A 19,607-nucleotide genomic window follows, 5' to 3' on the forward strand; every position below is an offset into this window, starting at 1 on the left:
AAGTCTTGTGCCATGGCCCCTTTAAGATACAACTACCGTACTTTAGCACGAGTGGGGCACCTAGTGGAGAAGGAGTGCATTTAAACAATTGAAACAAAATTTAAAGGGATAGTTCACCCAAAAATAAAAATTCTGTCATCATTTTCTCATCCTAGTGTTTTTCTAAACCTGTATGATTTTTTTATGTTCACAAAAGAAGATACATATTTAAAAGATTTTGATAAATGATGGTAAGCACACATCTGATTGTAGCCATTGACCTCCATATAAGAAAGATAGGATGCAAACTGTAAGTGATATTTCTGCATCTCATAAAAGCAGCTTAATAAGGTTAAACATTTAACAACTTAGACAATTACGTAATGTTTTCATAACGAGACGCCTGCAAGCAATGTAATGTACTAATTTAATGTACAGATAAACAGATTTAAAATATATATATTTTAAGTATGTGCTTCCTCCAGCAGAGGGCACTGTTGTACTTAAAACAACTAAAACCACTAGGTTACTGATAGTTTAAGCATCATGAGATACAAAAGTATACAATTACTGTAAAAGTTTTGTTTCAATTGTAGCAATGGATTCTGTTAAACACAAGCAAAATCTGCCTCTTCATTTTATGTCTTTTTGTTGTTAAATTTTATTTTATTTCATTATTAAGGTGCTTATACAAAAATATAAGAGATGTTTAAACTTCTCTACATATTTCTTTCAAATATTACAGAAGTATGGTGAAAGTCGAAGAAAATCCATGCGTCACAACAGACACACAAAAAGCCAAACAAACACCTGTCAGATGGACTGTGAATGAGGTCTGATTGATGGTAACTCTTTCTAGTTGTCATGATAAATTTATGCCAAGTTAAATTCAGACTTTGGCAGAGCTGCAGTGAACAATTTAACCATTTCATTTTCTTCATTGCCTCCAAACCAGCTGTGGAAACACAGTACAGTCCCTATATGGTATTTTAATCAACAGACCATCTGTGAATAAAAACCTTTGGAATGCGGTGAAATCACTCATAGTTTGTATTTACATAGAAAAACCTCTGAAGTAGTTTGTGGGATTGACACTAAATAGGGCAGATATAACCATTGTGTACTTTTCATGCCATTTAAACATCTTTCATCATAATTCTTGTGCTGACTCCAAAGGTAAGGACACAAACTAAAACCTTGCACATCAATTACTTAACAATTAATTTATAAAAAAAAAACATTTAAAAGAAAAAAATGTGCTTTGCTTTATAATAGAAAACAATGTATGAAATGAAGACTATATACAAAAGCTATGGATTGTGCACCGGATGAAAAGCAACTCCTGTGTGATTGTGTAATAATTAACAAGCAATATTGATTTAATTTATTAAAAAACATTTTCTCATAAAAAGCACAACAGAAAAAGTGTTTTATACAAATAACACAAGTGATAGCGTAAGCTCCTCAGTGCAGTGATGGTGGAGGGAGGGCAGTGATCTCAGATCAGGCAGTTCATACATTTGACCGTTTTGCTGCCGTAGTCCAAACATTCGGGTCCTATGCACTCACAGCAGGCGTTATGAAACCAGCGATACTTTGATCCACCTATTGACTCACAGTATTGCTTACACTGTCGAATGGACAAGCAGTCATCAAAGTAGACCACCGTACACATGGCGTCTTGAGGAATGAGAGAGAGAGGAAGAAAGACTGATTAATTTCTGTTAATTTCAGCATTTACTAATGATTTTTAACAACTGTTAACATTAGTTGATGCACAATGAACTAATAATGAACTAACCTAAATTTTCTCACATAAGAATTTTTTTTAAATTACAATTATTAACACCTAAAATATTTAAACATTTTTAACTTAAACTTTTCATCCAAAGGTGAGAAAATTTAGGTTGAAAAAACTATTAAATTTCACTGCATCCCTGCAAAATTAACATTTTTAGGAGCTACCAATTTAAGTAATTTTTTAAGTTGATCCAACCTTTACTTTTTAGTTTTTACAGAGTATGTTTAGGTTCAGTATTTTGACTTTAATGGCACTAAAAAATTTGGCAGTAACTGAAATTACTTATTATGTTATTTTAGTAATTTCATTGGTATTTAAGAAATTTGACTTTTTTTACTGCAAAACCCTCTAAGTACATTCAAAAATCACTCTTCGCTGTTAAAGGGAAAAGGTAAAAAACTCACAATTCTGTAAATATCCTAAAAATAAATTAGGTAAACCTCCTTTAACCGGATTAAAAAGTCTTGGACTGTGATGTACACATGGTATTTATTCAATTCTTCTTCCATGCACTGTATATGACATAAACTGCTTATTAGTTAATGTTTATAACTGTTATTTATGTGTTTGCTACCCAGTATCACAAAATTATGTACCTATAGTCACGTATTTCTTCCATTCTTTTTCAAAATACCGTCACGAATTACTGTTTATGTGTCATTGTCACATATTGGTTACTCAACTGCTTTTTCCTATTTTCAAACCACCCTCGCTTCGGTTTAGGGTTAGATTTGGTGTTTGCATTAGGATGTCACTAAGTATTGGTTGATACTATTTTTTCTGATTTCTTTTTTTATATTTTCTAAAATTTTAAAACATTGTCGCCTGGCGTTAGGGTTGGAGTTGGGTTTGGGTAAGGATGTCATTTTATGTAAATCTAACCCGAAGCGAAAATGGTAAGAAAATAGGAAAAAACGGAATACGTGACAATGACACATAAACAGAAATTCGTGATACGATCACAAAAAAACACGGAAATTTGTGACAATATCACGAAAAAGAATCAAAAAATTATGTGACTATAGGTATATAATTACATGTGACTGGGATGGTGTTTGCGCACACTTTTGTTATGTTTTAAATGAAAAAACAAATCGTTTAAAATAAGCAAATTATTTCATAAGTTAATGTCTCTATCTCGTGCGTAAGAAGCGATGTAATAACATTTTCATAAAACAAAAACAATACTGAATAAATGTAATAGTTTAAATGTTTATTATGGTTTGTTCAAATAGCTTAAAATGTGTTGAATGAGAAAGATGCTGCTGACTGTTGAAGCACATGAAGCTTGATATGTCACCATAAAAACTCAAACAAGTCCATTAAAAATTGCTATTTAAAAAAACCTCACACCATATAGGGACAGTTGTGACATCCTCACACCGGGTCCTACACGGCAGATGTAGCAAATATTTACTATAATTGTTTAAATCATGTGTTATACGTGCTCCCAATACACTGTTTTATATCGTCCGGCTATTGAAACAGACGTCTTGCACGTTCGAAAATATAATTATCTTATTTTTTGACTCAGGTGGCATTTGGCGGCTTTTTGTATCTGAGCTCTATTCAGGTACACAGTTTATGAATATAATGTTCAGAATTCTGAGACATATTTCCTTTTAATGTCTTCATGACAGTATATTTACTATAGTAAATAAGAATTGTTACCTTCATGGACACTGCTACTCGGCAGAGAAACGTTGAGGCTCTGGCTGTCGAGCGTCTCCAGGAAAGACACGAGGTTCTCGTGGTGAGACAGTTCATCGGCGACAGGGAATGACACGACCATCATGTTAATGGGGGCGTCGCCTTCGGTCAGGGCTCTGAAGAGTGACGGGATTGGTCGGTACAGCTCTTCTACAGTGCTTTTGGAGGTGGCAGGACTGTCGTTGTAATTTTTGGGGTTACACATTCCTATTGGACAGGAGAAATCAAAGTGTTTATCACAGATTTCATAGACCTGTGGCAAACATCAAATACATGTTCCACCTGTGCTGCTAATGCATACTAGGTCCTCATTGGTGAATGATGAATCCAGATTAATTTACTAAACAGATGCTACTTTTACAACGGTGTACATTTGTGACCCAGTCTGTGAAATCCAGGTTAAAGTCCCATCATATTATTTTGAGATTAGGAAAATCAAATTTCACATTGATTTCAATCTTTGACATGATCTTACTCAGTCAATATAAACATATGAATGTTATATTACAAACACTGAAAAAAAAAGGACAGCTTTAACTGAGTGAAAGTCAAGCGTCAAGGGCTTAACTAAAGCTCACACGGATCACCATAATGGTGGTTTGATGAAATTTCAATATTTGTTCAATATTAAAGGAACAGCATGTAAGAAATTTATATCAATTAATCATAAAATGGCCCTGATATGTCACCAGACATTAAGAAATCATGTTCATTTCAAATACTTATACCACTCACACACAACAGTGGTTTGGCCAGGATAATGTAATTTAAAGGCGGAGTCCACGATGTTTGAAAGCCAATGTTGATATTTGAAATCACCTAAACAAACACGCCCCTACCCCAATAGAATCTGGACCTTCTGTTGATAAACCCGCCCCACACATACGCAACCCGGTTAGTAGACACGCTCCTTACTGCTGATTGGCTATAAGTGTGTTTTGGTAGTCGGCCCGTCTCCTTTTCCAAAGCGATTTAAGTGGAGTTGCAGCCCTCAACTGATGTTTATGTTGTCATTTTGTGTATTGACCACCAGTTGTGTGACTGCAATACCAGTTTTGGCCACAATCCTACATACTGTTCCTTTAAAGGATGGTGCAAACATGATATTGATTCAATGGGTTTTACATTGACATTGAGTCTCTAAAATTCTCCAACAATACCAGGAAAAGTCGCTACATTTGTCGCTAGTTGCTTTTTGGGGAGAAAGTTGCCAACGTCTTGAAAGTCGCTAAATCTAGTGACAAATTCGCCAGTTGGCAACACTGCTTTGTGCTGCTGAACCAGGACCTTGTCATGGTGCACTTTCTCAACATTTAACTCTAGATGTGGTGTTAAAACCTGCTTTTGAACACCAATTAATGAACTCCTAAATACAGCACACACTGTAAGCCTGGATAAGTTGAGTTTACTTAAAAAAATGAAGGTAACTCGTCACCCTAAAAAAATTAAGTAATGATTACTTAAAAACTTTAAGTGAAGTTTACTTAAACATATAAGTTGTTCTAACAACAATTTTAAGTTGAATAGACTTAATGTTTTAATTTCTTCCAGTATTCCTGCACTCTTAAACCCGTATTAGTTGACATTACTAGAAATTTGTGAGTTTTTATCACTTTATATTACTTTTAATGTTATAAATGGTATTATAACACAAAATTAACGACTGACTTTAAGTCAATCATTGAATAAATGTGATTCTCTACAGAAACACACACAACACTGTGTTTTTGACATTTAGGGCTCTATCTTACACCCGGCGCAATGCAGCGCAATGCAGCGCAATGCGCGACGCAAGTGTCTTTCGCTAGTTTCCACCCTAATTTTCACGTTTAGCGTCGCGTTGTTTAAATAGCAAATGCATTTGCGCCCCCTTTTGCGCCCATGGGTGTTCTGGTCTGAAAATGAGGTGTGTTCAGGCGCATTGTTGGCCCATTGCTATTTTGAGGCAACTAAAATAGACTACGCCATTGACCAACTAAAACCTGCCCTAAAGTCTAAAGTCAATGGCGCAATGTGTTTTATGTTATTTAAAGAGCGCATTAGTAATATGCGCCTATAAACGGGAGGACAACGCGGGTTTGCTTATCACAAAGTACATGAATGCTCAGCAGCACAAAAATGCTTTTAAATATGAAAGATTTAAGGATTGAATGTAAAAGATTATTATTGAGTCTCTTGGACATAAATTAGGACCAATTATGAGACGTTAGAAGGCGCAAAGAGCTGCTTCACCTGCAGCCTGGTAAGAAAATAAATGCTTTGCTTTAAACAAATGCATCTGTTTTTAAATGTTTTTTTTAATGCTACCTCACAGATTTATTGTATTGACTCTGTACCTGCGGATATTAGAAACATTTTTAAGTAATGCTTAAAAAAACTCTTTGCTAAAAAAACGCTGTCCAAAGTGCTGAAACGTGAGGAGAGCCGTTTGTAAATTCTTTATCTCCTGTTTGTTACAAATAAAGTATTTTTAGAGTACAAACCTAATCTTACATACTTGTAAATAATTTTTTGATGATATTGGATAGCCATACATTTAAAGCAATCACAAGCCTGCTTTTTTACTTCCATGACTAAAAGAAAACGGTTTTTAAAGGTTTTAATAAAAAATAACAATTTCAATACAAGTGAAAAACAACACAATTATTTAACATTAATCTTAAACTGGGGATCGTCTTCCTCCGCTAGTTTTTCAGTTTATAAAGTCCGTCATGTAAATAGGGATTAGACATAGCGCCAGCGCAACTTGCTTTTAAAGGGGATGAGAGCTGTGACTCTCATTGGTTTACTGCACGTATCGCCCAAAATACTCCCATTACAAGAGGACCAACCCTTTTCGACCATGCGCTCGGCGCACAAACCATTTTTCCCGTCGTTAAATTAGCAAAAGTGGATTCGGACACGCCCATTTACACTGAAAAAAATGATTCATTGAATTTAATACATTTTTTTAAGGTAAGTGGTTGCAATCAATTTATTTAAGCTACATTTAAACAAAAGTTTTATATTTTACTTTACTTTACTAATCTTTTTTGTTTAAATGTAGCTTAAATAAATTGATTGCAACCACTTACCTTAAAAAAATTGATTAAATTCAATGAATCATTTTTTTCAGTGTAGACGTTGCACTGTGCGCTTTAGACAATGCGCTTAGATCGTTAAAATAGGGCCCATATTGTTAGTACTGTGGAGAGAAACACAATGAAATGTTCTGAACAGGGTTCATGTACGGAAACACTGATCACCTGAACGGTGACTTCACAAAATTATAATTTACAACAAAACAACATCAATAATATAAGAGCTTGAATCTATATGACATTTTATTAACGAATATTTGAGTAGTTTAAGTTCTTATCAGTTTTTATTCTGTGAAAAAGCAGAAAATAATCAAAATATTCAGGTGCAAAGGATTATGGGTATTCCTCACAACATGAACTAATAATTTTAAGTTCATTTTACTTGAATGTTTTAGTTTAATGGATTTTGTAAGCTTAAAAGTTGAATCAACTAAACTTTTTAAGCTTTGGCTTCAAAACAGAAAATATTAAGTGATGTTTACTTGATTGTTTAAGTAAAGACAATATCTGGGTTAACAGTGCAGCCAGGGAGTATCCCACAACGCAAACTGTAGTAAGAGTTAAAAAAAATCTGTTTAAAAAATGACTTTACAGGCATGTCATCACAAGCATATTTACAAGATATACAATCAAATGTGATAACAATGGCAGAATGTTTAACTTCGACACATGACTGTCAACAGGAGCTACAGTTTGAGAGATAAATTGGTGGTGATGATAATCAGATAACCGATGAAAGATTTAATAAGTAACAGAACGCAGTAGAGGTCTTGTGTTTCATATTAGCTCTGGACTGAAACAGCTGGATCTGATTATCTGAGTACCACAGCAGGTTCTAGCCCTGAGGAATAACCAAGCACCATGAGCAGTATATTATTCTCTTTTATTCCCTCTCTGCCAATAAATGAGTGTTTGGAACACAAAAATCTCCAGAATGTGCTTTCTTAGATCGTAATATTAAATAACGGACGCTTCATGCATCACATGTGTGTGTGTGGTATGGATTGAATTAAACAGGTTATTTACAAAGAAAAATCAAGCACAGAGGCGGCATCTAAATCATGCTTTGATTTTCCAGACCGAACATTCCCTTTCATTTACTTCTGTGTAAACCTCGTGTTGTTTATTGTGTTTAGGTATGGTACGTTTCAATTCTCTCTCTCTTGATTCTATCTGATACCGAGTCAGAGGTAACGCACAAAGATCTGGATCATCTCACTTCACACTTAATTCTGCTGCCAGCACCCTACAACACAGTCCTAATATTTACAAGACAGTCAAACCTAACCCGAGTCTGTTAGCTTAAAAGTTTCAGGTCAATTTTTAAACATTGTAATATGAGCAAGTCCATGCAAATGTCAACCTTATCATGAAAAGTATTTTTTTAAGTAAGTTTTTAACCACACGTCTCAGATGTCAATATTTGGTGGTTTAAATACCCATGCAAAGTCTCTGTTAAAGTTTTTAAGGAATTTTTATTATATTCATTGTTAAAGGAATAGTCTACTCATTTTCAATATTAAAAATTCAGTTGCGCTACTGTGTCTTACACTGTAGTACATTAACATACATTTTGCGAATAGAGTAATGAAAACAACGTATGTGAGACGACTGTTAATGTCCGCAGTTTGGAATTCGCGCGGGTTTAAGTGCACTCAATAGTGCACATACGGAGAGACGCGTTTCAAAAAGCAAGCGTACATAAAATCTTTCTGTTCTTGACAGGGCACATATAAACAAATTGATCTTCAGAGTATTCTTTTTTAATAAAACATTTCTTTATGTCTTAAGTTTATGTATAGATTAGAGTCAAAAACCAGTCTGTGCTTTGGTCTTAAAGAGACAGTAACCTCAATTAACCTACTTAAGTCTGTGTCATTAATGTTAATCAAACAACCCAAGACAAAGAGAAAATAACTTTTGTAGCTCTAAAAAATAATTATATTTAATTCATACAATAAAGACAGTGTTATCATTCACCATTCAGGCAAAAAAAAAAACTGGCTGGTGAAAAGTCACTGTGGCAGGTGGAGTTCTAAATTAAAAAAAAACCTAAACAGATTTTATCTTGGGAACGTTATGCTCTTCATTTTAATCTTATTTTATTATTAACATATTAAAGATTGATGCCTAATTTCATGCATCCCAAAATAATATTCTGAATTCAAACAATAGTTGAAGGACCCCCAGTAATACCACCACAGACCCCCAGACCACCATAGAAGATCTCTATGGGCTCTTCTAGTGATGATAAAAGAAACACTTTTTTTTGTTCTCCAAAGAACTCTTCAGTCAAAAGTATTTTTTATTACACAACTCATTGGAATGCTTGATTCTGATTGGCCAGTCACGACATTTGCTGGTTTGTTATTCTAATAAATAATAAAACACGGTAACCCGGATGCTGCAAATAATTTTGACAGGTAGACTTTAAGATTACACTAAAATTCTATATAAATATTGTCTTTTAATAGCATATATTATATTATATTTACAAATGATTACACCAAATTGTGTGTTTGTGACATTTTAACGCTTTATCTTAAAACTGAAAGTAAACGTGTTTTCCTCATGGAGGGTCTGGTAAGGTAATAAAAATTAGGAAATAAAATATTTTAAATCAATATTTAATGTTCCTTACTTTACTTATGAGGTAAATAGCCATGTAATACACAGGACAATGTACAAGCAGCCGATTGTTATCGTGAATTATACCACGGGTCTGTTGAATGCTGCATTCTGATTGGCTGAGAAATGTTCTATGGGTGTTGATTATTTTTCTGTAAACCGCACACCTATCTTTTCAAATGTCTAAATGTCTTAAAAATAGGCACCAGAGCAATGTTTGTGGTAACCGTGGTATAAGCGGAATAATTGACTCCGGTCCTTTGAATTATTTGAAAATAATGCACACCTCCGCTTCGCGTCGTGCCGCATTACCACCTTGGTGTGCATTATTTTCTTATAATTCAATGGCCCGTCGTCAATTATTCCTTACATAAGCCACTTTAGTGTGATACAAGACTCTCCGCGTCGCGTCTACACTGTTAGGGCTTATTTCTGCGATAACAACCTGCTGTCTATACATTATTTCTTATGTATAAAACTGTGCCACCAAACAACAAAAAGTTGTTTGGATGTTAAAGGTTTTTTATCATACAGCCCAACAAAGGCCTTCTAAGGAACCTTAATTTTTAGTGATGTGTAATCATTGCTTGTAGTTAGTTGTTAGTACTACAAATGTACTCAAGAGTACTGAATGTGTGTTGATTGTTTGTGCTTTGGTTATATAGATTATTATAAACTCACCTACACAGTCGCAGCATTCCTCCCACAGAGTACTCAAACACAACATACACTCTTTACAACACGAACAGTTCCCCTCTGATGGTCGGCACTGGCAAAGCCCATAAACACATACACACAAAATATACATTTAAAAAAGTAAACATACAGGGGAAAAAATATCCAATATGGAGGAAGTCTAGCTTACATAAACACCCTACATACACACCGGGGCTGAAGTGAGAACACACGTGCTATAGAGAGTAGCGTGAGCGCGCCTGAAGGAAACATTTAAAGAGAAATAACAGCGGGCAGGACTGAATCAGAGCTGTTACACAATGGAAAATATGTCAAATCGACCAGTGGAGATCAAAACCTGGGCCACTTTTAGCTTTAAAATTACAGAGAAAACATCAGGCCAGATGAATAAAGGGCAGCAGAGCCTCATGCAGAATTTGGCTCACTGTCTCTCGTGTTTTGCCAGCAGTTGTGAGGAAGAGGTCAATTTCCAGATGTGTGTGTGTGTGTGTGTGCCACTAAAACTTCAGGGGAACAAAGAGAAAGAGAGTTACAACAAAATTGCAACAAAGTGACTATAGAAAGTCCAATCCCAGGAAAACACGTGGGCCAGATTCTTCTTCTAAGAGAAACAAGCCCAGACAATTCCTGATCCCATCTAGTTCTTCTTAGTTCAAGGTTTTGTGTTTGTGATTTTCATGCATTCCTTCAAAGCATCACTGAGCCAAACAACACAAAGGTCGACACTAATTCAACACAAGATATTGAAAACAGAAAAATTGACTGTAATGTCTCATAACACATTCACAATTTAATATACTTTGGTATTTTGTCCCGAGTAAATACAATAAATATTTGGTTAAAACCGAAGGAAAGAAAAAGAGATGAAAACATGTACTGTTTATAATAATTACTGTACGTTAATTTTATGTAGTTATTTCATTTTATTTGTTATGAATGACATGAAATCAAATCTTATTAAAGTTAGTTAACTCCTTCATGAGCTTTTAATGCAATTTTAATACATTTTAGGGATGTTCATTTTAGTTAATTTTCCCAACCGACAACCGGAGCTTGTTAACCCATTAATCATTAACTGATAAGATTTTAATATTAAATTGTCATTGAGTCCTTGATGGTTGTATGTGACCTGGTGAAAATAGAGTTTTTCATTTAATTGTCACCACTGTTGAGATTCATACTTTGATTCTTGATGTTTGTGCATCCCAAATACACAGTGGTTCATTTTTTGTCCATAATTTCTAAAAATCCTTAATGACAAACTGCTGTGAGAGTGCTGGATCTCATTTTGACAGAAAATAAACGTTTGGTAAGTGGGTAAATCAAGTAATTAGATGATGATCTTTACCATTATGTACCAACCATCACATAATTGCAATATTTAAGGAATAGTCTACTCATTTTCAATATTAAAATATGTTATTACCTTAACTAAGAATTGTTGATACATCCCTCTATCATCTGTGTGCGTGCACGTAAGCGCTGGAGCGCGCTGCGACGCTTCGATAGCATTTAGCTTAGCCCCATTCATTCAATGGTACCATTTAGAGATAAAGTTAGAAGTGACCAAACACATCAACGTTTTTCCTATTTAAGACGAGTAGTTATACGAGCAAGTTTGGTGGTACAAAATAAAACGTAGCGCTTTTCTAAGCGGATTTAAAAGAGGAACTATATTTTATGGCGTAATAGCACTTTTGGGAGTACTTCGACTCGCCTGAAAAGTCCGCTCCCCTTCTCCCTCTCATAATGGGAGAGGAAGGGTGTTACTGCGCCGAGTCGAGTGCTCACAGGAGTGCTATTAAAATATACTTCCTCTTTTAAATCCGCTTATTACACGGCTCTCTGGAATGCTTGATTCTGATTGGTCAGTTGAGACATTTGCAGGTTCGTTCTTTTCGAATAATAACCGCTCCAAAATAATAACGCATAGCCGGACTACTTGCACGAGTAATATCGCTCCGCGCCAATAAAGATCAATAATGATTACTGTCTGTGTGGCGCCATCTTGTGACAAACACTCGACAACCACGACAAGAGACAGACAGCTTACTGAGACTGAACTTGACAAAATAGAGCATGACAGCTACGAAGCCAACACACAAAAAAATACAGAATGGGGATTAAAACTTCTCAAAGAGAAAAAATGGAGACAAGTATGAAGCAGAGGATCTTTATAAGGTATTACGATCATTTTATGCATCTGTGCAAAGTTTCGCGGAAGGATAAAAATGTTAATTTAAAACAAATATGCCAATAAAATGTTTCAAATTCATATTCATGTCCAGTTTTTTTTCTTATGTGGCAAGTAGCCGTGTAATAAGCGGGATAATGTAGAGGCAGCCGGTAGTTATTGGGAAATAAGCCCCTTCAGTGTGATACAAGACCCTCCGCTTCGCGTCGGGTCCTGATCACACTGTCGGGGCTTATTTCCCAATAACTACCGGCTGCCTCTACATTATCCCTTACTTAGAAAAGCGCTACGTTTTATTTTGTACCACCAAACTTGCTCGTATAACTACTCGTCTTAAATAGGAAAAACGTTTTTTACAAAAAAAATTCACTGGCTTTTAATTGAATTTTGATGTATTATCCTATTGTTTTACTGCAGTGATATTTTATGTTTACTTATTGTATTTTTTACCCTCTACAGCACTTTGGTAGGTTTCTACCTTCTTTAAAGTCCCTTATAAATAAAATTAACTTGAACATTATCATAACAAATGTGTTTTATACACACAAAATGTATGCAACCAAGAACAACTAGAAACAAGAGTCCAACTAAAACAAACACTGATCACCATAATGTCAGCTTCAACTGAAACTAAACATCAAAATGGAAAACTAATAAGCAAATTGTGTTTTCTACAGCAATATTTTTACAAAGCATTCAGAAATAATGTTTTATAATAGTTTTAAAATAATAAAAAGCAATGCTTTATAACAAGCAAAAAGTAAATAAAGTTGTTGTGAACGTTAAAACATGACATTGTCATAACATTGAAAGTGGTAGAATGTAACAAGAAACGTTTATAAAACACGTTTGTTAAAAAATGTAAACTTTTTATGTTGGCAAAATATTTTTGGGAACGTTTGGAACTTTCAAGAAATGTTCTTAGAACTTTTATGTGTTAGCTGGGACCATGCGTTCACAAATATAATTTTCTTTTAACTGATAATATTAATTGGTCATAAATTCTTAACTTCGGTTAACCGGTCAATATGAACATCTCCATGCACTATTTTTTTATCCAGCTGCGCTTCAAATGTGTTGCCAATGCTTTAAGTACAGTTCATATCATGCCTTGTAGTGAACCTGTGACACAGATGTCAGTCCACACATTTGCATCCATGCGTTTGGCAGACACTTCAATCCAAAGTGATTTACGATGCATTCAATCTATACATTTGTGTCGAACCCATGGCCTTTGTCTTGCTAACACACATTTACACATATACTGACAAATCACATCTGCCATTTGATGTAAATCTGATTATGCATGACATACAGATATCCATTCTCACTATCGTGTTCGGGCACAAACGTTAAAACTCAAAGGATATGAGTCATGTTAGTCGCTTGTGATCTGTTTAAATGTCAAGTATGCAATAACATGCGTGACAGTGTATTCACAGGAAAGCATTTATAACACACAGCCTATCTTGCCTACACACGTCAGGCAACAAGAAGAAACATAATTATATATTATGCTATATACAATGGCACACAACCAGCATAGACTTTTAAAGAAAGAATAATTTTGCAATTTGAAATATATAATGATTCATTCAACTCCTTTATGAGTTTGTGCTCCTCTATATCGCAGTGGTATATAGAGCATAGTGATAGCAACACGAAAGGTCATGGGTTTGAACCCAGGGAACACACATGCGGACAAAAATGTCACTTTAGATAACGTGTCTGCTAAATGTAGCCTAAGTCGCCATTCGCTTTAAACTGCCCATTTGGGTGAAATATCCTCTTAAAATGACCCAACAGGTTTATCAACTTTTCAATCCTATAAAAATAAGTCATTTAGAAGGAATATAGTAGCTTGGAGGCTACTATATCCCTATATGACATAACTGGTGTCTACATCAATCCCTCCAAGCCACTATATCCCATCTAAATGACTTATTTATGTCTCACTTGGGACATCAGCTGGGATTGACATTAATACATCTAACAGCAGCGAGGACGAGAGACAGACAGCCGAATAAAAGCACAATCAGGTTAAGTATTTAGTTCAGTTAGCGTGTGCATGTGTGGATGTCACAAAACATTCATCTGTGAATAAATCGACTGCAGACGCCACAGCCACAGACATACAGCTGACTGTATCTGCACACATACGCAGACATATTCTGGTTGAGAGATCGCCAACAGAAACATCTAGAGAAGTCTACCAATGACCAAGCAACCACTCAGACCTTCATACATTGAGCAACAAAAAACAAAGTCACCACCTTGAATATCCGAGCAGAGACAAAAACTCGAGTTGCCTATTTTGTGCAAAGGACAGTAAGCTTTTTAAATCATCATTCAAATAAATAAAAAAAAAACATCTGCCACATGCGAGAATAGACACACAAACTTTCACGAGCTCGGTAAATCCTTATCATACACATGGCAATTATAATATTCAATTTTTAAAGGGGTCATAGCGTGAAAATCTGACTTTTTCCATGGTAGTACTATAATTTAGGGATGCACCGATAGGATTTTTTTGGGCCGATACCGATACCGATTTAAACAGACAACTTCTGGCCGATACCGATGCCGATACCGATATTAAAAACTTGTATACAATACTATACAGTTGGTCTATTAGCTAGTTTGTTTCTGCATCAAATTATTTTTACTGAACATGGATTGGATCTAATTAACATTCAACTGACCAACATACTGAGGCACAAATTAAGCTAAAACAAATATAAGACGACAGCATGACAACCTTCAAAGGTGGTTTTAGCTATTCAGCATTTATTTTATTAACAACATTAACTCATTTTTTTACATATAATGGATTTCTTTATGCAGTTAATTAATAAACAATCGGTATCGGCCTTTCTCGTGCTATTGCCGATATGCCGATAGTTTCAAATTCATCAAATATCGGCCGATTAATATCGGCGGCCGATACATCGGTGCATCACTACTATAATTGGGTTCACTGGGGCTTTTATTAACCTAGAAAATGTTAAAAAGAACAACCCAGTAACTTAGTTTTGGTAAACCATTCTCTGTAAGCATGTGAAAAATTAGATTTCGCCTGTTTTGTGATGTAGGTTACGAGTCTTCTTACAATAATATCACTCCTTAATCTTAACTATTCAACCACAGCACTGCCATTGAGTGCAGAGAGAAAGAAAGAGAAAAAATTATTGACCGCACAATTGAGTTTTCAACAATTTCAAAAAAACCACCATTATGGCGATCAGTATTTGCTTTTACATCAGCTCATTTGCATTTTAAAGGAAACAGCCAAAAATGACGCTATAATAAATTATCTGGAGGGTATTTTGAGCTAAAAGTTCACATAAGCACTCTGGGGACACCAACGACTTATTTTACATCTTAAATAAATCTCATAATATGACCCCTTTAAAAAGGCTAAAATATAATGCATTTGGAAAAGCAACCACCCATCCTAAAGGTCATCCAGTGACATCACAGAAACAACCCAGTAACCTCCATTAACCTCCTGTGTTTATTACCCAGATTAAAGACCATCAAAACATGGTTACTCTCTCTCTCTCTCTCTCTCTCTCTCTCTCTCTCTCTCTCTCTCTCTCTCTCTCTCTCTCTCTCTCTCTCTCTCTGGATATACAGACTAGAGTAAACACAGAGAAAATCTGTGTCCATTTCAGGGTGGAAGTGAGAAGTAAACAGAGATCTAATCAGAGCAAACATCAGATGCAAAACCAGAAAGAAAAAATAAACTAGAAACAAAAAATATCGGAAAAACTTAAGGTTCATTGACAGAAACATGCATCCCTCTGGTATATGTTTAAAAACTTTGATACCTATATTCATAGCCGTTTCTTGACATATATAATCATCAAGCTATATTAACTTTTATGCTGTTGTAATAAAGGCAGGATGTTCTGATTGGTAGGTGTTGTATTTGTCCCACCTCTCCTCCATGGTGATTGGATTGCTGGATAAATGGTGACATGGCATTTTAATAAATGCAAATTTTATGACCAGGTTATTAATGGTCGTACAAAGTAACATTTTAAAATGTATAATAACCTAAATGAATATCTTTATTGAACATATTCTTTAAATATCCATTTATCCCGCAAGCTCGGCCTATACAAATAAATAAACAGGTATTTTTGTTGGTGGTGAAGGTAACAGGTCTGGATCTAAATTTATAATTAGTAATACTGGACCCACATGCACAAAAAAAATGCCACAAACACAAAGACACAGTCTGTTTAAAGCAGTCATTACGCTCCAGGGAAAATATGATTCAATATAAAATTAGTTACACCCAGTTGCCCCCAAACACTGGGTATGCTGAATGTTTCTGCCGTGGTAAACAAGCAGAGAATGACGAATAATGCAAAAACATACTCAGATTGCATTAAACAAGAATATTATCACACTGTTAGGATTTTCTGCTAGCAAGAACTTCAACTTTGAATTACATTTTGATAGTGTGTTACAGAGAAATAGGCCACTCTGGGCCAAATGGATTTGAATCATTCCTTGCAATCCTGGAAAATGTCAAGCTGGAAAATGTCATTTTTCATTTTCATGCTATTTCCAAGTTCCCCAAGAGCATGCAAACCCTGACAGAAAGACTTTATGAACCATGAAAATTTTGTAAAAATGTTTACTTAAAAACATTAAAGAATTCCAGATGATACACTGTAAAACAAAATCCGTAGAAATTGCAGCTGGATTGCCGGTAACTTACCGTAGATTTAAATTTATGTTATTTACTGGCAACATTTTGTTCAAAGTTAAATGAACATTGAACATTTACAAGTCTTTGTCTTTACAGAGCAAAACTAAAAAACAGCATCAAGCAAAACATTCTGGGAAACAAAATCTGAAGCAAAAAACAGAAAAAGGTTGATGATGATTTCTGGTTCCCAGAATGCTTTGCATGAGGCTGTTATTGTATAGTTTTATTCTGTAAAGATAAAGACTTGTTAATGTTTAAAATGTATTTAACTTTGAACAAACTCTTGCCAGTGAATAACATAAATGTTAATCTACGGTAAATTACCGACAACCATCTGCAATAACATACTAATTTCTACTGAATTTTTTTTACAGTGTAGGAAAATATTTCCAACTTATTCAGGTCAGCTATTGTGTTATACATTAGAGGAACATCTGGCGGTGTCTTACCTGTAACAGACATTTGCTCACATCACTGGCACACAAGGCTTTGTTACAGGCACTGATGATGGTCAATCCAGAAAGAAAAAATAATACAGAGATCAGCAGCACAGGACAGATGAACAGACCCGGCCGCATCCTGACCAAAACCTGAAACATTAAACATCATCATCATCATCATCATCTGCATCTTTTGACTCTGCATGATTTATATGTTTGGGGCTGTTGCTGTAATGATGATAACAATAATTAAATAAACATTTTGTGTACAAAATTAATTTAAGCTTAATTAAGTTATGTCAACTTTTTAGTAAAACAAATATAAATGATCCATATTATGCAATAATGTATAAATAATGAATACTGCTGTTATTATTATTATTGCATGCGTATAACAATCATACAATTCCAAGACTCTGAATAAACATAAATACTCCCTATGGCATAAAAAATAATAAACAAAACTTTGGTGCTATGGTGAATGTGATACAAATTAAAAAAGTATGCTTGCAAATAGAGGTAAAACGTATGCATAGCAAAACCAGAAAATAACTCCAGTGACGTCACATTACACTTCACGTAAATTAACTACAGACTTCAAATGCAGAACAAAAGAAAAAAAATTGAATTGTTAAATGCAAAAATGCCCCATTAACTAATAACAGACGCACGAAACACACATTAACGTCACAAAAACGCAAAATACGTGCCTCTGTTACTGTAAAAGTGACGCAAAAATATCACAGCTCTCACGTGCGTCATAGCCTCAGATTACGTAAGAAAGCGTGCATACTTACTTCACAACTTTCCTTTGGTTTTTGACTTTCTCTGATGCAGATGTCTTGTCTTATCCCCGTTTAGTCTGAACAGAAACAGGACCGGGTTTGATTCATGGCCACTGAATAAAAGCGGGTAGAATGGCAAATATTTCAAAAGCGTGTCCTCTAGTGGGCGTGGCATTGTCACGTGATAGCGCTGGTACTGCAGGAAGACAGGACATATATATGTAAATCAGTATTTATTATATAAATCAGTATTTATTATATAAATCAGTATTTATTAAATAAATCAGTATTTATTATATAATATTTTCGTTATTTGCTATAATACTATTCATTTTATATATTTACAACTTTTTTATACAGTAATATTCACAAGATGATAAACTTAAGGACATAAGATAAAGGAAAAAAATAAATAAAAAGAAATCAATAAATAAAAGGAGAGACGGCATAAATACATTTAGAAGCAAATTAAAGTAAAATATTGTTACAAATTGTGATAGTTTTAATAGCTTTCTTAGATATCGAAATTGTATCAAAGTGTAAATTCAATTCTAGTTTGAAGACATCAAAGTGGGGGTTATTTTTTGTACATTTACATTCATGGATATGAAACTTTCCAAAGAATAAAAGAAGATTTAAACAAAAGCTTGCATTAACATAAATTCATGTCATTAACATAAATCCAAAAATAATTTTTCTATAAGTTAAAGAAAAAATTTGAAGTATATTTTGGACAATTAATAATTCAGCATCACTACAGAAAAACCTTTTGAAAGGACAGTCCCATAACAGATGACTGAAAGGTATTTTCTATAAATGCAAACTTGTAAAAAGCGCTAAATGCTATTTTTAGTATTAAATATAGTAAACTCTAGTAATTGCTGTAGTATATTATAATAATAAGGATGTTATTTGGCAGTAATAATTGTAGTGAATTGATAAACTGTAGTAAATAATGTAGTATACTTTAAAGGTGACATGTCATGTAAATCTAAGTGCTATAATTGGGTCCCCAGTGTTTCTATCAACCTAGAACATGTGAAAAAGATCAACCCAGTAACTTAGTTTTGGTAAACCATTCTCTGCAAGTATGTGAAATGGGTGATTGAAATTTGCCTCCCCTTGTGATGTCAAAAGGGGATAACACTGCCCCTTAATCTGTACTATCCAACCACGGCACAAGCATTTAGTACAGCTCATTTGCATTTTAAAGGACACACCCAAAAACTGCACATTTTTGCTCACACGAACAAAGTGGCAATTTTATCATGCTGTAATAAATTATCTGTGAGGTATTTTAAGATAGAACTTCACATATGTTTTCCAGGGCCACCAAAGATTTATTGAAAAAAAAATTAAAAGTCTTGTGAAATGTCCCCTTTAATACTAACTATATTAATGTTCATAAATACTAGTATAAAGTATGTGTTCATGTGAAATAGGGCTTTATGGGCTGCACAGCGCCCCTGTAGGATAATATTAGAACTTAACGTTTGCCATTCTAGGGCTTGAGATCAACATACAGCTCTCTTAAAGACACATCAGCCATCCCAGTATAAGCAGGATAA

General features: G+C 34.5%; 1 protein-coding gene across 1 annotated transcript; it reads right to left on the reverse strand.

Moving 5' to 3' along the window:
• Nucleotides 1-1,348: 1,348 nt before the first annotated feature.
• Nucleotides 1,349-18,202, reverse strand: LOC141351024 (twisted gastrulation protein homolog 1-A). Its single transcript, XM_073857037.1, has 5 exons — nt 18,052-18,202; nt 17,264-17,404; nt 9,880-9,979; nt 3,452-3,697; nt 1,349-1,659 (listed from the first exon to the last, which is right to left on the reverse strand). The coding sequence occupies exons 2-5, from the start codon at nt 17,390-17,392 to the stop codon at nt 1,478-1,480; spliced, it is 657 nt and encodes a 218-aa protein (XP_073713138.1). The 5' UTR covers nt 17,393-17,404; nt 18,052-18,202; the 3' UTR covers nt 1,349-1,477.
• Nucleotides 18,203-19,607: the final 1,405 nt, after the last annotated feature.

This window comes from Misgurnus anguillicaudatus, chromosome 2 (assembly GCF_027580225.2).
Source record: "Misgurnus anguillicaudatus chromosome 2, ASM2758022v2, whole genome shotgun sequence".
NCBI lineage: Eukaryota > Metazoa > Chordata > Actinopteri > Cypriniformes > Cobitidae > Misgurnus > Misgurnus anguillicaudatus.